General features: G+C 32.7%; 1 protein-coding gene across 3 annotated transcripts in view; it reads left to right on the plus strand.

Moving 5' to 3' along the window:
* LOC106056470 (WD repeat-containing protein 3-like) overlaps positions 1-17,379 on the plus strand; it is a 29,142-nt gene extending 11,763 nt beyond the window's left edge. For all 3 annotated transcript variants that reach the window (XM_056033998.1, XM_056033999.1, XM_013213252.2), the window contains exons 12-24: positions 1,721-1,822; positions 3,285-3,364; positions 3,545-3,613; positions 3,703-3,775; positions 5,327-5,484; positions 5,597-5,708; positions 6,378-6,560; positions 6,903-6,968; positions 8,218-8,292; positions 8,643-8,737; positions 16,033-16,161; positions 16,570-16,663; positions 17,230-17,379. In XM_056033998.1, the coding sequence (XP_055889973.1) occupies positions 1,721-1,822; positions 3,285-3,364; positions 3,545-3,613; positions 3,703-3,775; positions 5,327-5,484; positions 5,597-5,708; positions 6,378-6,560; positions 6,903-6,968; positions 8,218-8,292; positions 8,643-8,737; positions 16,033-16,161; positions 16,570-16,663; positions 17,230-17,364 (1,371 nt within the window). In that variant the 3' untranslated portion in view covers positions 17,365-17,379. The remainder of the gene's footprint in view (positions 1-1,720; positions 1,823-3,284; positions 3,365-3,544; positions 3,614-3,702; positions 3,776-5,326; positions 5,485-5,596; positions 5,709-6,377; positions 6,561-6,902; positions 6,969-8,217; positions 8,293-8,642; positions 8,738-16,032; positions 16,162-16,569; positions 16,664-17,229) is intronic.
* Positions 17,380-17,961: the final 582 nt, after the last annotated feature.

Consider the following 17,961-nt stretch of genomic DNA (forward strand, 5'->3'; position numbering starts at 1 on the left):
TCCGGGTTTTGAGGGGTCCGATTTTCCCCCCCTCCGGGTTTGCCTTCTACAATTTTGTAAAAATCCAGGGTTTAGTTGATTTAGACTTTTTCGAAATTTCTGGTCATTTTCCCCCGTTAATTTTAGTTTGTTAGTTCCGATCGCGCGAGCCGCCATTTTTAAACAAAATCGACCAGTCTCATATCTCGCTATTCGCGAGACTTTCACTTTGCATGCGCACTAAGCTTTATTTACCGGTACAGTATTTTTTTTTTTTTAAGTGACAAAAAAGTGTAAACATTCTAGATCTAGATCTATAAAGAATTTCTAGATCTACGGAACGCGCCTCGAATCGGCTCGATTTAGAGTCTAGATCTATTTCTATGATCAATCTAGATCTGATCTAGACTGTAAAGTCTTGTATTTAGTATAGATATAGTCTAGATCTACTCGCGTACCTAGCGGCTAGTCCTAGATCTAGAAATAGAAAGAAAAAAAAATTCACGAGTGAGAATTTTTTTTTTTTTCGTGTTTTATATTTTAAAATTTGTATAGGTTCCATATAGACATAGAGCCTTAGCCTATGTCAAGAGTATTATAGAAGTAGGATCTAGATTTAGGATATTTACATCATTTTTAGATCAGAACTAGAATCAATGATTGAAGAATTAAATTAGTAAGTTTGCGTTCCCCTGAAGGCTAAAAAAAATAGATCGATTGGTCAATAGATTTATACAAATAAATTATAATTATGTATAGGCAGTCCAGCACATTCTAGCCATCTAGGTCTACATTTAAATATTAGAAACTAAATCGTAATGTTCATTTTGGAGTAGATCTGTACTAAATCTCAAAATCAATTTTATCTTGTTGCAATAGATTTACAGGTCCATGCATGTACATTGATGGAATCAGTTCTATCAATGTTGATTAAAGTAGGCTGCTTCAAAGGAATAATGAGGGAAAAAATGTTAAGAGAGAAACATCATTTAAAATAACTGTGTGTTTGGGGGGGGGGGGGGGGTTTACAAACATTGTTAATATAAAATTGTACTAAATCCTCTTAACTTGTATTACAAGCTTTATCAATAAATACACACAAACTCTATTTATTATAATGATAGGCTTACTAATTACATATTTAAAACATGGGGGGCATATTATGATACAGATCTAGGTAGTAATTTAATACTGTTCTTCTTTCGTAAAATTTTGATGCTTAAATTGTATATGCGGTACGTTTCAGGGTTGGTAAAGTTTGGGGTTTATGATTTCAGGGTTTGTCAAATTTGGAAATTCTGGTTTCAGGGTTTACTTGGTCTCATGGGTGGCACCCCTGGATATATATAATATATATACATGCTTCACCTTATCCCATAGTTTATCACTTCTTTACATTGGATCTCAATTTACCTGAGATTTCCAAGTAATCAGTTTAACTTTCTCAGATTTGTTTTAAATTATTTAAGTTTTTACTTGCCAAATAATAGTTCAATTTTTAATGGTTTATTTGACTAGAATTATTTTATGTATTATTGCTTAACATAGTGGATTTATGATTTAATATTGCTTAATTTAGTAGAATTATTTGATGCATTATTGCATAGTTTAGCAGAATTATTTGTTTTAATTTAGCAAATCTTGTATGAAACAAAATAAAGACGTTTTAACAGTTGTGCAGAATATTTAAATCAATGTGAACTATGAGTGATGAAATATTTTTGTTGTCTTCCCTCTACAGACAGGCAAACTACAGTTATTTGATATTGATGGAGGCATAATGTTGCATTCTTTTGAAGCCCACCAAGGAGCTGTTTGGTCTGTGGCCCCAATGCCAGATAAGGTCTGTATGGTAACTAACTAGCTATACTTTTCTACTTTCAACAAATTCTTGAATTCCTATAAATCTACTCATTCTAAACTTGTAACTCTAAACTTGTGATTGAAGAGATCACCAGGCATTTCATACAATTATATTTATAGGCAATCTTTACATAAGAATACAGCCCATTTGCTCATATACATTTTTATTTTTCACCCAAGGATATCTTTTAGATATAAAAAAAAATGTTGACAGTTGACAACTTTTGAGTTCCATGTGAAAATTAGAAAAAGCAACATGCCCATTGTTTTTTTTGTTATTGAAAGGCAGGTATTTAAGATAGATTTTATCTTTCACCCACAAAACTTCGTATTTAAATACTAGGGCTTATCTGATATTGAGTCTAGTGGACTTTCAATTGTAAGATGTCATTATAAAGGGTGTTGAATTATGTAGGTTTTTATTTGTGATGATCCTATCAAAATTATTCTTTGTTCACATATAGACTTGAAACAACTCCATAATGAATAAATTCAGACTATTTAATAATAATTAAAGAAATTTAAACAATAACAATATTCAATTCAAATTTTCTAGCCTAACTTAGTCATACCATTCATCTGAATCAAAATGAATCTCAATTCTCATCTTTTCTTATGTAGGTTTTATTTTTTATTTTTTTGATCTTGTAGTCTCTCCTCTATCATTCTCAATCTCTGCAAGTGTCTTGACCATACAAGAATTTCCACTGAAAATAATATGATACTTAAGCTTATGATGTCATTGTAGTTAGACTTTTCAGTGATAATAAGTTCAAGGCTACACCTCTTGCTCATTGCCAAATCTGCCTGTGACAGGGAGTTAGATTTTTATTAGATAAAGTATGTTAGGGAGTTTTACATATTAGATGTAGTCTTGGCTTTCAAAAAGTTCAAATCTAGATAGATGGATGTTGCAACTTCTTAGTCTTACTGCAATATCTGTCTAATGTTGAATTTGAAAATATAGATTCTGGTGATTTATAGAATATAAAGAGATAGATCTAGAAAGATACTTTTGTTCTTTGTGTTAAAGCTAAAGTTGTCTTCATTGTAATAATGTAGATTCAAAGTCTTTTTTTTTAATCAATGCTCAAATAAATCACAACGCAATAAGCAGTGTCATGAAGAGCTTAAAGTTTAACATCTATCTTATTTAAAAACAGTTAAGGTTAGGTTTACATAAGTTATTTCTAACTATAATTAAATTATAGGGCTCTATATTTTTGAACTTAAATTGTGTAGTAAAGGAAAGAGAAAAGTAAAAGTTGCATTCTGTTTGGTATCCTACAAGTTCTTGAATACAAAAATTCTCACTATTAGTGTCACTGACCCCTACATTTGTATGTCTTATCACAGATTAGCAGTGTGAAAAAGAAAAAGTTTATACATGTTTGAACAGTAAATTTATACATCAATCTATGGGTTTTTGTTTTATTTTACAGAGAGGGCTTGTATCTGGAGGTGCTGACCATGAGGTCAAGTTCTGGAATTATGAACTTACCATGGATTCACAATCTAAAAGGTAAGAGGACTTAACCCTAACCCTTGAAGATGCAGTTTTCTGTTGAACCAATGTCTGTATAAAAATGAGCAAAAATGTGTTTCATTTCATGAATCATGTTTCCCTATAAGCAATAACTGTAATTGTTTGTTTATTTGCTTCTTAAATCCTATTTTTGAATAAATTATTTTCTGTCTGCAGGAAAGTTTTGTCTCTCGAGCACACAAGGACATTGAAGATGGATGAGGATGTTCTCTGTGTCAAGTTTACGTAAGTTGCTCTGTACTGTATTGCAAGGGAACCATTTTAAGTCTCATGATGTCCAATCAGTAATGAGTATTTGTATCTGTTTTACTCAGACCTGACCAAAAATTGCTGGCCTTGGCCTTGTTGGACAGTACAGTCAAGATTTTTTTTACAGATACTTTGAAGGTTTGTAGAGTTTATTCTTAAGTTTAAGTTTCATCTTCTTACATGTGATCAGTTTATCTGCTGCACCCTAGCAGTCAGTGCTTTTCAGACTTAGTTCTATTTAGTTCACCAATTTTTCTGTTACCACTCTTCTTTTCATCTGTTCATGTTGACTAAACTAAATGAATTGTAAGGGGTACAGAGAAAAGTCATTATTGACATCAATTTAGTAATGCACCCCCTAAACAAGAAAATGTAAAAAAAATAAATTAATTATAATTTTTAAACAAAGCTTTAATTAAGTGTACTTGTATCAATTAGTTTGGATCAGTCATGTAATTAGATATAGACTAACAATAAAAAAAACAGTTATAAAAATAAAAATGGTGGAGGAACAACTTGAATTTGAATTCATGGCTCAAGCCTTCTTAAGCTTTTCAAGCTAACACGGTAACCACTCTGCTGATGAAGAGCTTATAAACATGGAAGATTGTATAGTTATCTATGGTTTCTATAGTCTCATCCTATTTTTCAGGTTTGTGTTCACTGAGACTCAGAGGATGCCCTGTAAAGGGGTCTAATTCAGCTTATACTACCTCTTCAGTCAATTACAATTTCTTTCCCTTGTTTGAGATACCAAACAATATAATTAATAATAAATAGTTAATTACCTAATTGGTCAATTTTTTTAAATTGATTCTTGTGTTGTCAGGTAAAAGAAATAATTGTGCGAAATTTCAGCCTGTTCATAGGGTGTGAGAGAAATAACGTGTACAAATTTTTTAACAGACAGATTGAGTGAGTTGATATAAGCTTTGTAAAAATGCTACCAATTTTCAAAATGTGGAAAATGAAAATGTGGAATTCATCAATTATACATTTCTTTTTTTTTTTTTTTTTTTTTTTTAAATTACATCTTCAGTTTTTGATTATATCAAACAGGGTTTTTATAAAGGCAGGAGAAGCTCTTTGGTCTTGGATAGCCACCTGCTTAAGAGAGAGAGAGAAAACCCTAAATTCAAAACTTCACTGCCTTGCAGCAAAACCAAAATCAGAAGCCAGTAACTCTTTCCCTGTTTGTCACACACTGTACTACTTTCTGACAGATACTATGCCAAACTTTATCAGTCTGTGATTTTTCTTTGGACCCTTCAGCTCCTTTGTGGTTATCAACAAAGCTCTCAATTCTTTCTGTCAGTTCAGCTATAATTATTAGACTACTAAAGCCATTTCTATTTCACAGTTTTCTATAAGTTTCATACAACATCTATATGGTTATAAATGTGTTTTTAATATTATAGTGAAAATCAAATAAAATAACTATTGAGGTAGTCTGATTAAGTTGGATGAGGTTTGACTGCATTCTTTATGTAGGGCTTCTTGAAAACACTCTATTGTAGAATTGTGAATTATTTTTGTTTTGTTATTTTAACATATATTTGTAAGCATTACATTTTTAGAGTTAAATTTTGGTTTATCATAAATTCATTTATACTTGGAACTAGTCTTGTATTGCTTAAATTAATGAGGACCAAGTTATTCAAATGTATTTGATTTGATTTTTGTTTTCAGTTTTTTAATTCCCTGTATGGTCATAAGTTGCCTGTGGTGTGTATGGATATATCATATGACAGCACTTTAATTGTCACAGGCTCTGCAGACAGAAACATCAAAATCTGGGGATTAGATTTTGGGGACTGCCACAAATCTATATTTGCTCATGATGAAAGGTAGGCTTCATGCTTCTTAATGTTTGGCCACAAGGCTGTAGGTATCAATTGTCTCTACCAAGTGGTTTATCAGGGCAATATTCTTTCTATGTTGCTTCTTGTATCTCTCCAGTGTGACCTGCATTTCCTTTGTTCCCAAAACTCACCTCTTCTACTCAGGAGGTAAAGACAGGAAGATCAAACAGTGGGATGCAGATAACTTTGAGAACATCCAGACCCTTGTGGTGAGTACACTGGACAAGTTTTATACTTCACACTACTTTATGTTTTAGTAGAAGGCTTCTTGGAGATTTCATATGCATTCTTATATTGACAGAGATTTTAACTTGGGAATGAAAAACTTAAATCTAGCCAAGCCAGAATTAATTTGGTATCTTGTATGGACTTAACACTTGGTTAGGGTTTGGACTTGGTTAAGTAATCATCATTTATCACTAGACACTCTTACTTTACATATGTCAATGCTCACAGAAAGTGATGGTCTTATATGAATTTTTCTTTTATTCTTGATTCTTTTCCTTTTCAGTTGTTGTTTTTTTAAAAAATAAAACTCAGTTCTTTTATCATATTGTTAAAAAAAATATTGTACCATACTGCTATATCAACTTTTCACAAGTAAATTATGAGTGAGTCTGGTGTGAATGTATACTTTGGTTTTCTATAGTTATAATGTTTTGCTTGGTGTAATACACAAATTGTTAGACAAATTTCCTTATGGATAATAAAGATTATTATTATTAGTATTATTATTAAAACTGTTTAGTGTTAGATTGAAACATTGAAACATTAGTTTATTTGTCAATATTAACACAAGCTGCTGAACCGACACAGTTAATGGTATTTTACTGAAAACTTGTAGCCAGAAATATTTTATTAATGTGTTTCTATACCAGGGTCATCATGGTGAAATTAGAAGTCTGGCCATCAGCCCATCTGGGAATACTGTGGTCACTGCCTCTAGTGACAAGAGTCTCAGGATATGGGAGAAGACGGAGGAGCCCCTCGTCCTAGAGGAGGAGAGAGAGATGGAGAGAGAGAAACTGGAGGATGAGGCTCTGTTACAAACTGGAGAAGTTGTGAGTTGTGTTGATTTAAGACTTTTACAGTGTAACTATTTTAATCAGACAGTTTACCTACCTTTATTATCAACCTTTTATCAACACTTGAAAACAAGCTATGTCTGCTGCTCTTTTAACCAGTTAGGCAGATATTTCCTACATTTGAGAAATTCAGAAAATCTCATGTCATCTACAGCAAGCACTTCAGAGTACTGGTCATATAAAGTTAAAGAAGTGGCAAGAAATCTAATGCTGATATGTAAAGAGATCTATCAAATACAGACATAATAACTTTGACCTATCCCTGAATGTGTTTTAGACTGAGTTCCTGTTCTTAATTTGAGACTTTGTTGTCTATAGGTACCTGGTGAGACTACAGAAGAAGTCAAAATGGCTGGAAAGAAAACACTAGAAAGTATTAAAGGGGTATGTATGAATTCTTTTTTGTTTGTTCAATTAAGTAGCATTGCAATTAACTTTGTTTGTTGTTGTTGTTTTTTTACAAATGAATCAAGTTTATGTTTCATTTTTCTTTCTTGATATTACTTAAAACTACTTGCAAAGTTCTTCTAACATACAAATAGTCTAGAAATTTAATTATATATATATATATATATATATATATATATATATATATATAAAGATTTGAAACTCCATACTTAATATCGATGAAAAGCGGACAATGGATGTGGCAAAATGTGTAGGTCACAGCTAGGGCTGCATAGCCATGGGAAATACTGCATTCCTCATTAATCTTCGGACTTGAAGACAAGGATTATTATTATTATTACTATATTTATATATATTGATTTTGAGAAATTTACCTGTTTTTAGCGGCCCCCAAAAGGGGAAAAGACGATATTAGTTTTGTGCGAAATGTCTGTCTGTCCGTCCCGTTTAGATCTCGTAAACTAGAAAAGATATTGAAAATCCGACATCACAATATTTTAGACCATTCAAAGTTCTGATGCAACGGCTACTTCTTTTTTTTTTCTGAAAGTGAAAAATCTAATTTTTAAAATCAGTTATGCAAGCAGTTTTTTAAAGAGAAAAAGCTAATTAGTATGCATTATAAGTAAAACCTAATTTAAAATGAATAGTAATCTTATAAACTTCATTTTTCTGAACATTTTTTTTATTGCGGAATTTTTTTTTTTTTTTTTTTGGATTCGAATAAAAGATTGAGCCTTTTCAAAACAATTAGATCAATTATAAGACATCAGTTAGGCTAGGGGAGCACGGTGGCTGAGCTGTAAAGCGCTTGGCTTCCGAGCCGGGGGTCACGGGTTCGAATCCTGGTGAAGACTGGGATTTTCAACTTTGAAATCTTTGGGGGCCTCTGAGTCCACTCAGCTCTAATGGGTACCTGACATTAGTTGGGGAAAAGTTTAGGCGGTTGGTCATTGTGCTGGCTACATGACACCCTCGCTAACTGTAGGCCACAAAAACAGATGAACTTTACATCATCTGCCCTATAGACCGTTGGGGCACTACACAAGATCTGTCAACCTTCTTTCTCCATTCTTATCTCTCATTTGTCTTTGATATAATTTCATTTGGATGTTCTTTCTGAAAATATTGAAGCCTGCCTGGGTGGACCTCTTCGGGGGCCGATTTTGAGTTTGTGTTTCCACACAAACTGTCTTCTGTAACCTTGTTTTGTTTTGTCTTTTAGACAGAGAAAATAATGGAAGCTCTAGAAATTTATGAAACTCAGTTGGAAGCAATCCAGCAAGCAAAGACAAAGAAGGTAAACAAATTTGTAACTCATTTTGCTTTTCTGTTTTAGCATTGATGATCTTGTGTGTAATATTAAGCCAATTATTTGTTTGTACTCTAGTTCAATAATATGCAGACAAACTGTAGTCTAACTGGATACATTATGTCTGTGATGCAGAATGACTAGTCATTTTGTTTGTTATCATTGCACTTTGAACTTTTCTGCTATTTTGTTTTTCTTCATCCATATTCTCTTTCTGCATTCTTGTTCAGAATGTGAGGTCAATCTAAACTGGACCTACATTCACATGATTTTATGAAACAACAAGCTTGAGCTTTTCCTTGACTGCCTATTATGATTGTGATTTTTTTCCCTTTCAGTCTGCCCCACCAGCCCCCCATCCTATGATGATGGCTTATCAGAGTGAAACTCCAGTTGATTTTGTTCTAGAAACTATCAGGCGCATTCGTGCCAGGTAATTGTAGTGTTGATGGTCTATTTTGTTGATGAGTATATATATGTTACTGGTGCATGCGAGTCCATATGACACAACAACAGAATGAATCAAGAATATACTTAATAACGCAGGCTGATAACTTCAACAATTTAATAAACAATAAAAAGGGCACAGTCCTCTGTCGTCGCTAGCCTAGCGTCGTCCTCTTAGGCGTCTTGTCCGTTATTCTTCTTGTTCATCATCCTACTCTGTTCTTACTCGTCACATTACTTAGGAAAAACCCGATTCACATCAACTTCTACGCATCTTGTGTCATTACATATTTCCTCCCCCCTTTATCAAAAAAAAAAAAATTTTGTCAATTTTTTTTTTTCAGTCTAAAACACTATCCCTACTGTCATGTCTGTACAATATATATGGCCAAAATTTTGGGGAAAGACAAAACAAACATATATCTTGATCTTGATGGACATCATCATGTTTCCCATCTTCATCAGTTCCCTGGTGAAATTGTCCATGTTCCTATGTCACAAAGTTCACACTGTAGTTGAATGTTGACACCAAGAAAACAATACAGTTCCAATACAGTTATTAGTAAGAAAATATCTGGTATGCGGTGTTCTAATCATCACTCATTGACGATAAAATAGTATAGTACAGTGTAATAGTTTCACCAACCAATAGTACTAAGTCCATCAAGACATGTATACAGTCCCCATACGACGATGCCTTTGTCGATTCCACAGACGTAAAACAGTTTTTCAGAGTAAATACACATGTATATAGTCCACATACGAAGATGCCTTTGCTGACTCCATAGGCATAAAACAGAGTTTTTCAGAGTAAATACTGTTATTGGCTATGTGTACGTTGGCGGTCGCCTCATATCACACCAAACCCCTCCTGTCAGACAAAATGTAATATTTGTGTCAAAACAACTTTCCAAATTATTCTACCTAACTTTTTTTGTTGGGTACCAATAAGTATATTTTCTCTCCACTTACCATTTCCAAACTGACCTAGCCTTTTACTAATGGATGATAATGATTATATAAAAAAATATGACTGTAGATGATCATACTTACTTTAATTTACACCTTTGACTTCAATTATTGAAATTTTATAGTTATCTCCCTTGATTTAATAAAATTCCCAATTTATATTTTACTGAGTTATCTTCCTTTAAAGGAAATAAAATATATATAGTCCATATATAAACAACTTATTCATACCCATTGACTAGAACATATACATATATATACATGCATAAACAAATCAAAATGAATAATCATTATTTACAACAGTTTATCTCACTGTAACTCTTGACAACATGTCAGCTACAATATTAATTTCTCCCCTAATAGCCTCCAATTGAAAATTATATTCTTGTAAAATTAGAAACCACCTGTATAATCTACCATTTTTAATACTTTTTTCTTGCATAAACTTAAGAGGCCTGTGATCAGATAACAATATGAATTTGTTTCCCAGTAAATAGCTTTCCAACTTAGTTACAACCCAAACAACAGCTAAAGCCTCCTTCTCTATGACACTGTATCTCTTCTCAGTATCAGATAATTTCCTACTTACATAAATTATTGGGTGTAATTTATCATACTGTTGCATCAAACAACCTCCTATAGCACTACCAGAAGCATCAGTAGTGACATAGAATATTTTAGAAACATCCGGTAATCTCAATATCAAATTTGTAGAAAAAATATGCTTAACTTTCTCTATAGCTTCTACACACTTTCTATTACAAGTCACTTTTCTAGGCTGTCCTTTCTTTAATAACTGGTTTAATGGATCAACTATCTCTGCTAAATTTGGTATGTATTTTCTATAATAGTTTATCATCCCTAGTATTGATTTAATCTGTTTTTGTGTTGTTGGTATTTCTATTTCTAATATCTTCTTTACATTATCTTCAATGGGACTGATAGTATTATTTTTAACTCTATGTCCTAAAAATGTGATTTCTTCTAAGCCTATCTCTACCTTTTCTGCTTGAACTGTTAGACCATTTTGTTTAATTAACTCAAAAATCTCCCTAATTCCTTTTAAATGTTCTTTCCAATCCTCATGAAAAATGCATATATCATCTAAGTAACAGATTACATTTTTTCTATGACCCATAACCGACATCATCATCCTATTAAAGGTAGCTGGAGCATTTATAAGCCCAAAGCTCATAAAGTTCCATTGGAATATTCCATAAGGAGTGATAAATGCAGTATAAGGTTTAGCTCTATTGGTTAAAGGAATTTGCCAATATCCTTTTGTCAGATCCAATTTTGTAAATACTTTAGCATTGGACAATTTGTGTAATATGTCATCAATGTTAGGCATAGGGTAAGGATCAAATTCAGTTATTTTATTTAACTGTCTATAATCTATGCATAACCTTATATCCCCATTCTTTTTCTTTGCTATAACTATTGGTGAAGCATAAGCTGAATTGGATGGTTCTATTATTCCTAGTTTTAATAAGTTGTCTATTTCATCTTTAACTTTTCCCTGTAAGTGTAATGGAATCCTATAAGGCTTCATGAAAATAGGTTTGTCACTAGTTAACTTTATGTCATGCTTTATGATATTTGTTTTTCCTGGCAAACTGGAAAAAATTTCTTTAAAATCACTGATTACATTTATTATGTCTTTTGTTTTTTCTGGAGATAAATTTTCTAAATTCAGTTTTTCCCATGTTTGGTTATCTTTAGTTTCTAGTATAGGAATATTTTTAATATCATTTTCATTAGTTTCCTCATTGATTAAAACAATTAAACATTCATCTACTTGATTTTCATTTTCCACAGTTTCTGTATCTAACTTTTGAGTTTGATTTTCATTGTTTACTTCTGTATCCAAATTTTGAAATTGATTTTCATTTCTCTCATTGTATAACTTCAAATTATTTATATGATATGTTTTTATTTTTCCATTCATATTAATCTTATAGTTTACTTCACTTGTTTTATTTGTAACAACAAATGGACCCTTCCACTGTTTTCCTAATTTGTTTTTTAAGTCAATTACCAAAAGTAATACCTTGTCTCCTACCTCCAATGTTCTTAATTTTCTTTTTTCATTTAAGTTCTCATCTTTCTGTTTTTCTGCTTGCGTTTCGTCTTGTTTTTGACCTTGTATTTCAACCTCTTTCTCTTTATCTTCTTCACCATTAACTATTTCATCATTCATATCAATAAGTTCCTGAGTTTCTTGTTTTGGCTTGTTCTTAGATCTGGTTATTACCATATTACTAATGTAATTATCTGTTTCAGTATTCCTATTCTGCTGTAACCTTTCATATTTCTTTTCCCATGCTTCAATTTCCTGTCTTGAACATTCCTTCAAACCTGTTAAGTTTCCAATTAACATATCATGTCTCATGTTAGGCATGGCTACTCCCTCACAATGGCCAGTGTAAAAAGGTGTCTCAATAAACACTTTAAATACTTTAAATTCCTTTATACTGCCATCTGCCAACTCCACTTTCCTTGTATATCCCCTATAATATTGCGCCTCAATGAGATCAGCCCGAACCACGAGTGTGTTACAGCCACTATCTCGGATTGCCTTTATTGGAACATTGTTAATAAAAGCTGGGTAGAAAGCAAAATTGTTTTTATTTTCCCTAACAAAAAACACTCTGTCAGAATCTCTATTTTTATATTCCCTGCTTTTACTCCTATTGTATGTGTTATTATTGTAATTGTTGTTGTAATTGCTGTACCTATTCCTACTGTCTGCTCTGTAATTATTTCTACTATCTGTCCTATTGTAATTATGTGTACTACTTGATCTATTATAATTATTCCTACTGTTTGACCTGTTTTGTGTTCCCCTGCATCTCATAGCCATATGTCCTTTTTTCCCACATCTATAACATGTAACATCCCTGTTGTTTGACCTATCTCTACTATTGCTATATCTAAAATGTTGGCTATCCCTACTTCTATTTCTACTTCTTTCATTGTTTTCCTGTGTATATCCCACTAGATCAATATTCTTTTTATCTTTACATGAAAAAAGGTTGTTGGGATAGGCATTTTTATATGTTCTTATTATCTCAGTAACATCATCCAAAACTTTGGGATTCCTTTCTTTGATAAATGATTGTAATTGCGGGTCACACTTAGCTACAAAATTATCAAGCAATATAAAATTTTTTAATCCCTCAAAGGTACTGTCAATCTTCTCAAATCCCAGCCATTTATTAAAATAGTCTTTTTCCAAATTTATAGTGGTTTGTGGTTCTATCTGATTGGAAGGTGTGTTTTCAAAATATTTTTTTCTGAATGTGCTGGCATTGTGTCCATATGCATTCAGCAATTCCTTTTTTAAAATTTGGTAGCTATTTTGTACAGTATGATTATGGTTTTGACAAATTGTAAGAGCTTGCCCTTGTACAAAGTCTAACAAAATTTGAGACCACTCTTCCTCCCTTATATTACAATTAACCATTTTAATTTCATATCTCTTTAGGTAGTCTGAAATGCAATCTCTAGCCTCCTGAAAGGGTTGTAGTTTTTTCCTCAACCAATGGTTGTTATCACTTGAAATATTAGTGTTGTTTGTGTGATTATTACAATTATTGGTTTCAATGTGATTGTCTGGGGCATTGGTAGTATTAGTATTAGATCTATCATTAGTATTATTGCTATTAACTTTTTGTTTATTTTGTTCAGCTTCAATTCTCAATTTCTCAAGATCATATTGTAATTTCCTATCTGCTTCTTCTTTTATTAATTGTGCTTCCCTATCCTTTTCTTTCTCTCTACGCTCTGTTTCTTCTCTTCTTTCTTTATCTATTCTATCTCTCTCTATTGTCACCATTTGCTGCACATAGCTAGTTAGGTCCTTCCCTTTAAGTTCTAGCTGTTTAGCCTCAGCAATAATTTGCTGGCGAAAAGTCTCCATATAATCAAAGTTTGGAGCTGTTGCCATTATGCTTATTTTATTTTAAACAATGTCTCGATATAGTTTTGATATGGCCTCCCTATTGGCCTAAATATCCCAATTTAGTTTTCACAAAAACTCACTTTCAAATACTTCTTGTAATATATATATATTTAAATACCTTTGCTCAATGTTATATTAACAAATATTACCTCAGTGGACTTACTCACAGCCACAATACTTGAATACAACTCAAAATTTTATATCACCTTAATTCAGTGGACTTACTTTAGACCACATAAACAAATATCAATACCTCAATACTTAATTCAATGGACTTACTTCTTGCCAATAAATACCCCTAGGACTATTCTAGTCACTAGTCTAGATTCAATACAACTTCAAATAGATAAATCAATATTATACCTCCAACAGTAAATCACAATCCAGTGATACTGACAAAAAATTTTATTCTGACCAATTAGACTGTGTTTAAACACATCTATAAAATAATGTCAACCGATTAATCGGGACAAAAGATCTATATATAAATAATTACTCCTTAGACTCAGTTGTCCTCAGGATAAAATAGATCTAAGGCTCTCATAGGTATAACAATTTAGTTAATACCTGGAAACAATCTAGAATTTATAATCTAGATTAAACGTGGCTTACCTTATCTACTTAAGATAAAATTACTAATATATAATAAGAATAGTGTAAAATAAACGTAATAAGACACAAAAAAAAATAAATCTATTCTAATGAGATGAGACTTTTTAGAGGAAGTATACACTGAAAGAGACAAATAAAGATAACTTCACTTGACTTCTAAAAAAAAATAAAATGTACGTGGATACGAACAAAACAAGACAATCTAAACAATCATCGAGACTTTATTAAATGGAGCAGGTCCACTTTCTAATGTGTCCTATAATGACGCCCTTATCAGGCAACCTGCTCTTAACAAAGATCTACTGTCCCTAATAGACTTAGTTTAATAATAATGGAGAGAAAAAATAAACTTATCTTTAGTTAGATCCCCTTTGTTCAGTCCACGGAGCTACAACGGTCAGTTCCACACAAGTTCCCCACTGTCTTTGTCTTAGGCAAGGCAAGGTGTGCTCCCACAATGGCTACTCGACAGGCAGTACTGAGTTAGGCCAATCTCTCCTGTTGCTGCCACAGTATGGTACGGTTCTCAGATAAAGTCCTCTGGTAGGGTTCCAAGGTTCCGGTTCCACTTGATGATCTGTTGGTGCTGGCTTCTGTCTTCAGGTCAGGAACATAAGTCAATACTGAGACAAGCTGGTGGTGCTGTCTCCAGAGAGGTAAAAAAAATGACAAAGTCCAACTCTCTCTTTTGATGAATATAAATTAGTCAACTTTACAAGTTGATTAGATGGTCACGCAGTGTGGTAGTAGGGTATACCATCACTCGTGTGTAGATTAGATTGTAAGCTCAGCAACACTGCAACAGTCAATTAATAGCTTGAAAAACAAACCTGACAAGGTGACTCGATCCAACGGTCAGCTTGTAGATACTAGATATGTAGACTCAGATGACTTTCCGTACTCACAATAAACAGATAAACCTGACAATGAGGTATCTTCACTCTTGAGGTATATAGGTAGAGGTATACTGACGACGGACTGCCCTAAATCACTTCAACGGACGAAATAGTTCTGGATTCAGACACAATAGATATAGATCTAGTCAATATAGATCCAAGTTCAATCTAAAAATATCCAACATGGCTGACAAAGCTAGACGCTGGTAACGGTTTCGAATTTTCTCTAATAGAAAGTCTAGATCCACTGGAACAAAGATGCCAAAATCCAGCTGCAGTCCAGATAATTAGCACAGACGTAGGGTAGATCTAGTAGAAATAAACGAATGTTAATCCAGTACTTCTCCAGTGTACTTCGCCAAGTGTAGAATTGTAGATAGATATATCCAGAACATGAAGTTAACTAGATTGTAGATCAAAATGACGCCCTGGCCGTCGTGGGTCGCCACATCTGTTGATGGTCTATTTTGTTGATGAGTATATATATGTTACTGGTGCATGCGAGTCCATATGACACAACAACAGAATGAATCAAGAATATACTTAATAACGCAGGCTGATAACTTCAACAATTTAATAAACAATAAAAAGGGCACAGTCCTCTGTCGTCGCTAGCCTAGCGTCGTCCTCTTAGGCGTCTTGTCCGTTATTCTTCTTGTTCATCATCCTACTCTGTTCTTACTCGTCACATTACTTAGGAAAAACCCGATTCACATCAACTTCTACGCATCTTGTGTCATTACAGTAGTGACAACTTAACATAATAAAAAAGATTGTAGTTTTTAAGGAATTATTTGTTCAGTTATTTTCACTGCATTTTTTCACCATTGACTTTGGCAGTGAATTGATGGGTTCATTATTGGCCTTACCATTTTCTGATGTTTCTAAACTGTTGCCTATTCTGGACATTTGTTTGTCACAGCAGAGAGAAACTGAGCTTATGTCCAAGTGTGTCAACTTCTTGCTCAAGTAAGTTGTTCATTGCTTTTTCAAACACCTTGTTCGAAATAATAATTTTTTCTTTATTAAATTAATTTTTTTTTTTAAATATGTAAGAGCAGTCCGTCTCTGCATTAATATGCCCAGTGCACACTGGTCCTATTGCATGCATGTACGGACATTTCCTGAAGATTTAGGTTGTTGATTTTGTTTTCTTGTTAAAAAACTTCTTAGCCCTCTATTCTATGCCATATCCCTCTCCAGCCACACCTTTCTGCATGACACTAACTTCTTTCTTATCAGTGCCTAAAACAGTAAATACTTATTTGTCATAAATATTGACAGTAAAAAAAAAAAAGTTCTTTCAAAAGTAATGTTGAAAAATGGTACAAAAATATTTTGATTTTGTGATATATATATCTTTTTTTTAAATTATAGGATACATCAAGGGGAAATAACTTCCAACCCAAGTCAAGCCAAGATTCTAGATAAATTAAAAGATCATACAGTGCAGGCTGTTAAAAAACAAAGGGTATTTCATTGCTTTCAAACATCTATGTTCTCTGAAGTTCTGAAGCAAGCAGTTGATGAATACTAACTATTATATCATTGGTCTAAGAATCTCTTTCACCTCTTCAATATTTCCCAAAGATTGTAAGGCTGTGTACAGAAGGCACATTCATCTGCATTTGTATAAATACTTAACAATAAACACTATCTGCTGTGTTTACCTTCAAAGGCAATAAAAAAAAAGTGTGCCTTTTTGTGATAGTCTTTTTAAAAAACAATTGCCTTATAACCTCATGGGCAATTGTGGGTGAAGAATGATACAACTGAGAAATTTCAAAATCATAAACTAATGACCCATGTTACAAGTATCTGAGACATATATATTTTAGTTTCGCTATCATCAATTTGAATAGATCCTACATATTTTTTTTTTTAAAGAGAAATTATATTTTTAACAATTAAAATATAACTTTTTATATTTTGACATTATTCAGCTACTACAAAGTGTTTTCTTGAACAGGACAATTTTTTGCTTTTTTTTAAGGTGATGCCATTTTGTCTGTCTAATTGTTCATTATTTGTCCCCAGGATCTAACTGCATTTAATGCTGCAGGTTTGGCGTTCATGAAAAAATATGTTGAAGAGAATAAAGGAATCAAAATGTTTGCTGACGCTACAGTCAAAAGGAAAAAAAAGAAACGTGCGGTTTTAGCAATTCATTAAAAATATTTGATCCCACTTGGTTTTCATTGTTTTCACTTTTTATTATCTTTGGCAGTAACTTTTACTTAGGGTCTCACTAATGTTGTGTTGTAAGAGTTCTTCAGAATGAAAGCATAAGTAAGATGACATCTGTTCTGGTCTTTAACTTTCCAAGAGCACAGCTGTTGTACCTTGATGACTTCGTCAATGTTAGTTCAACATAAAAAAATGACAGCTCTTTTATGTCACCTCCTTAAAATTGCATGATCAAAATCTGTTGTTTCATAGAGGATCTTCTAGTTTCTTCCTAACCGTATAGAAAATAAGAAAAACTTAAGTCACTTCCATTAGACAAAAGCTTTAAGATGTGGCAAGTCAAACACAGCGTTCAGGGGGCGCATTCGGCCCGATTGATCACCTAAAAAATTATCAAAATAATGCTAAACTATTACGCTGGAAAACAAGAGATGACAAGCTACTTGAATTAAAAAATAGTATTTGTTAAACTAAACAACGAGAGTAAGTCTACAGTGAAAGCAAGCTTCATTTTGTCAAACTTAATTGCAAGCCATAGCAAATCATTTAGTGAATGTGATTTTATGAAGGAGTGTGTCGTTA

The sequence above is a fragment of the Biomphalaria glabrata genome, chromosome 6 (genome assembly GCF_947242115.1).
Source record: "Biomphalaria glabrata chromosome 6, xgBioGlab47.1, whole genome shotgun sequence".
NCBI lineage: Eukaryota > Metazoa > Mollusca > Gastropoda > Planorbidae > Biomphalaria > Biomphalaria glabrata.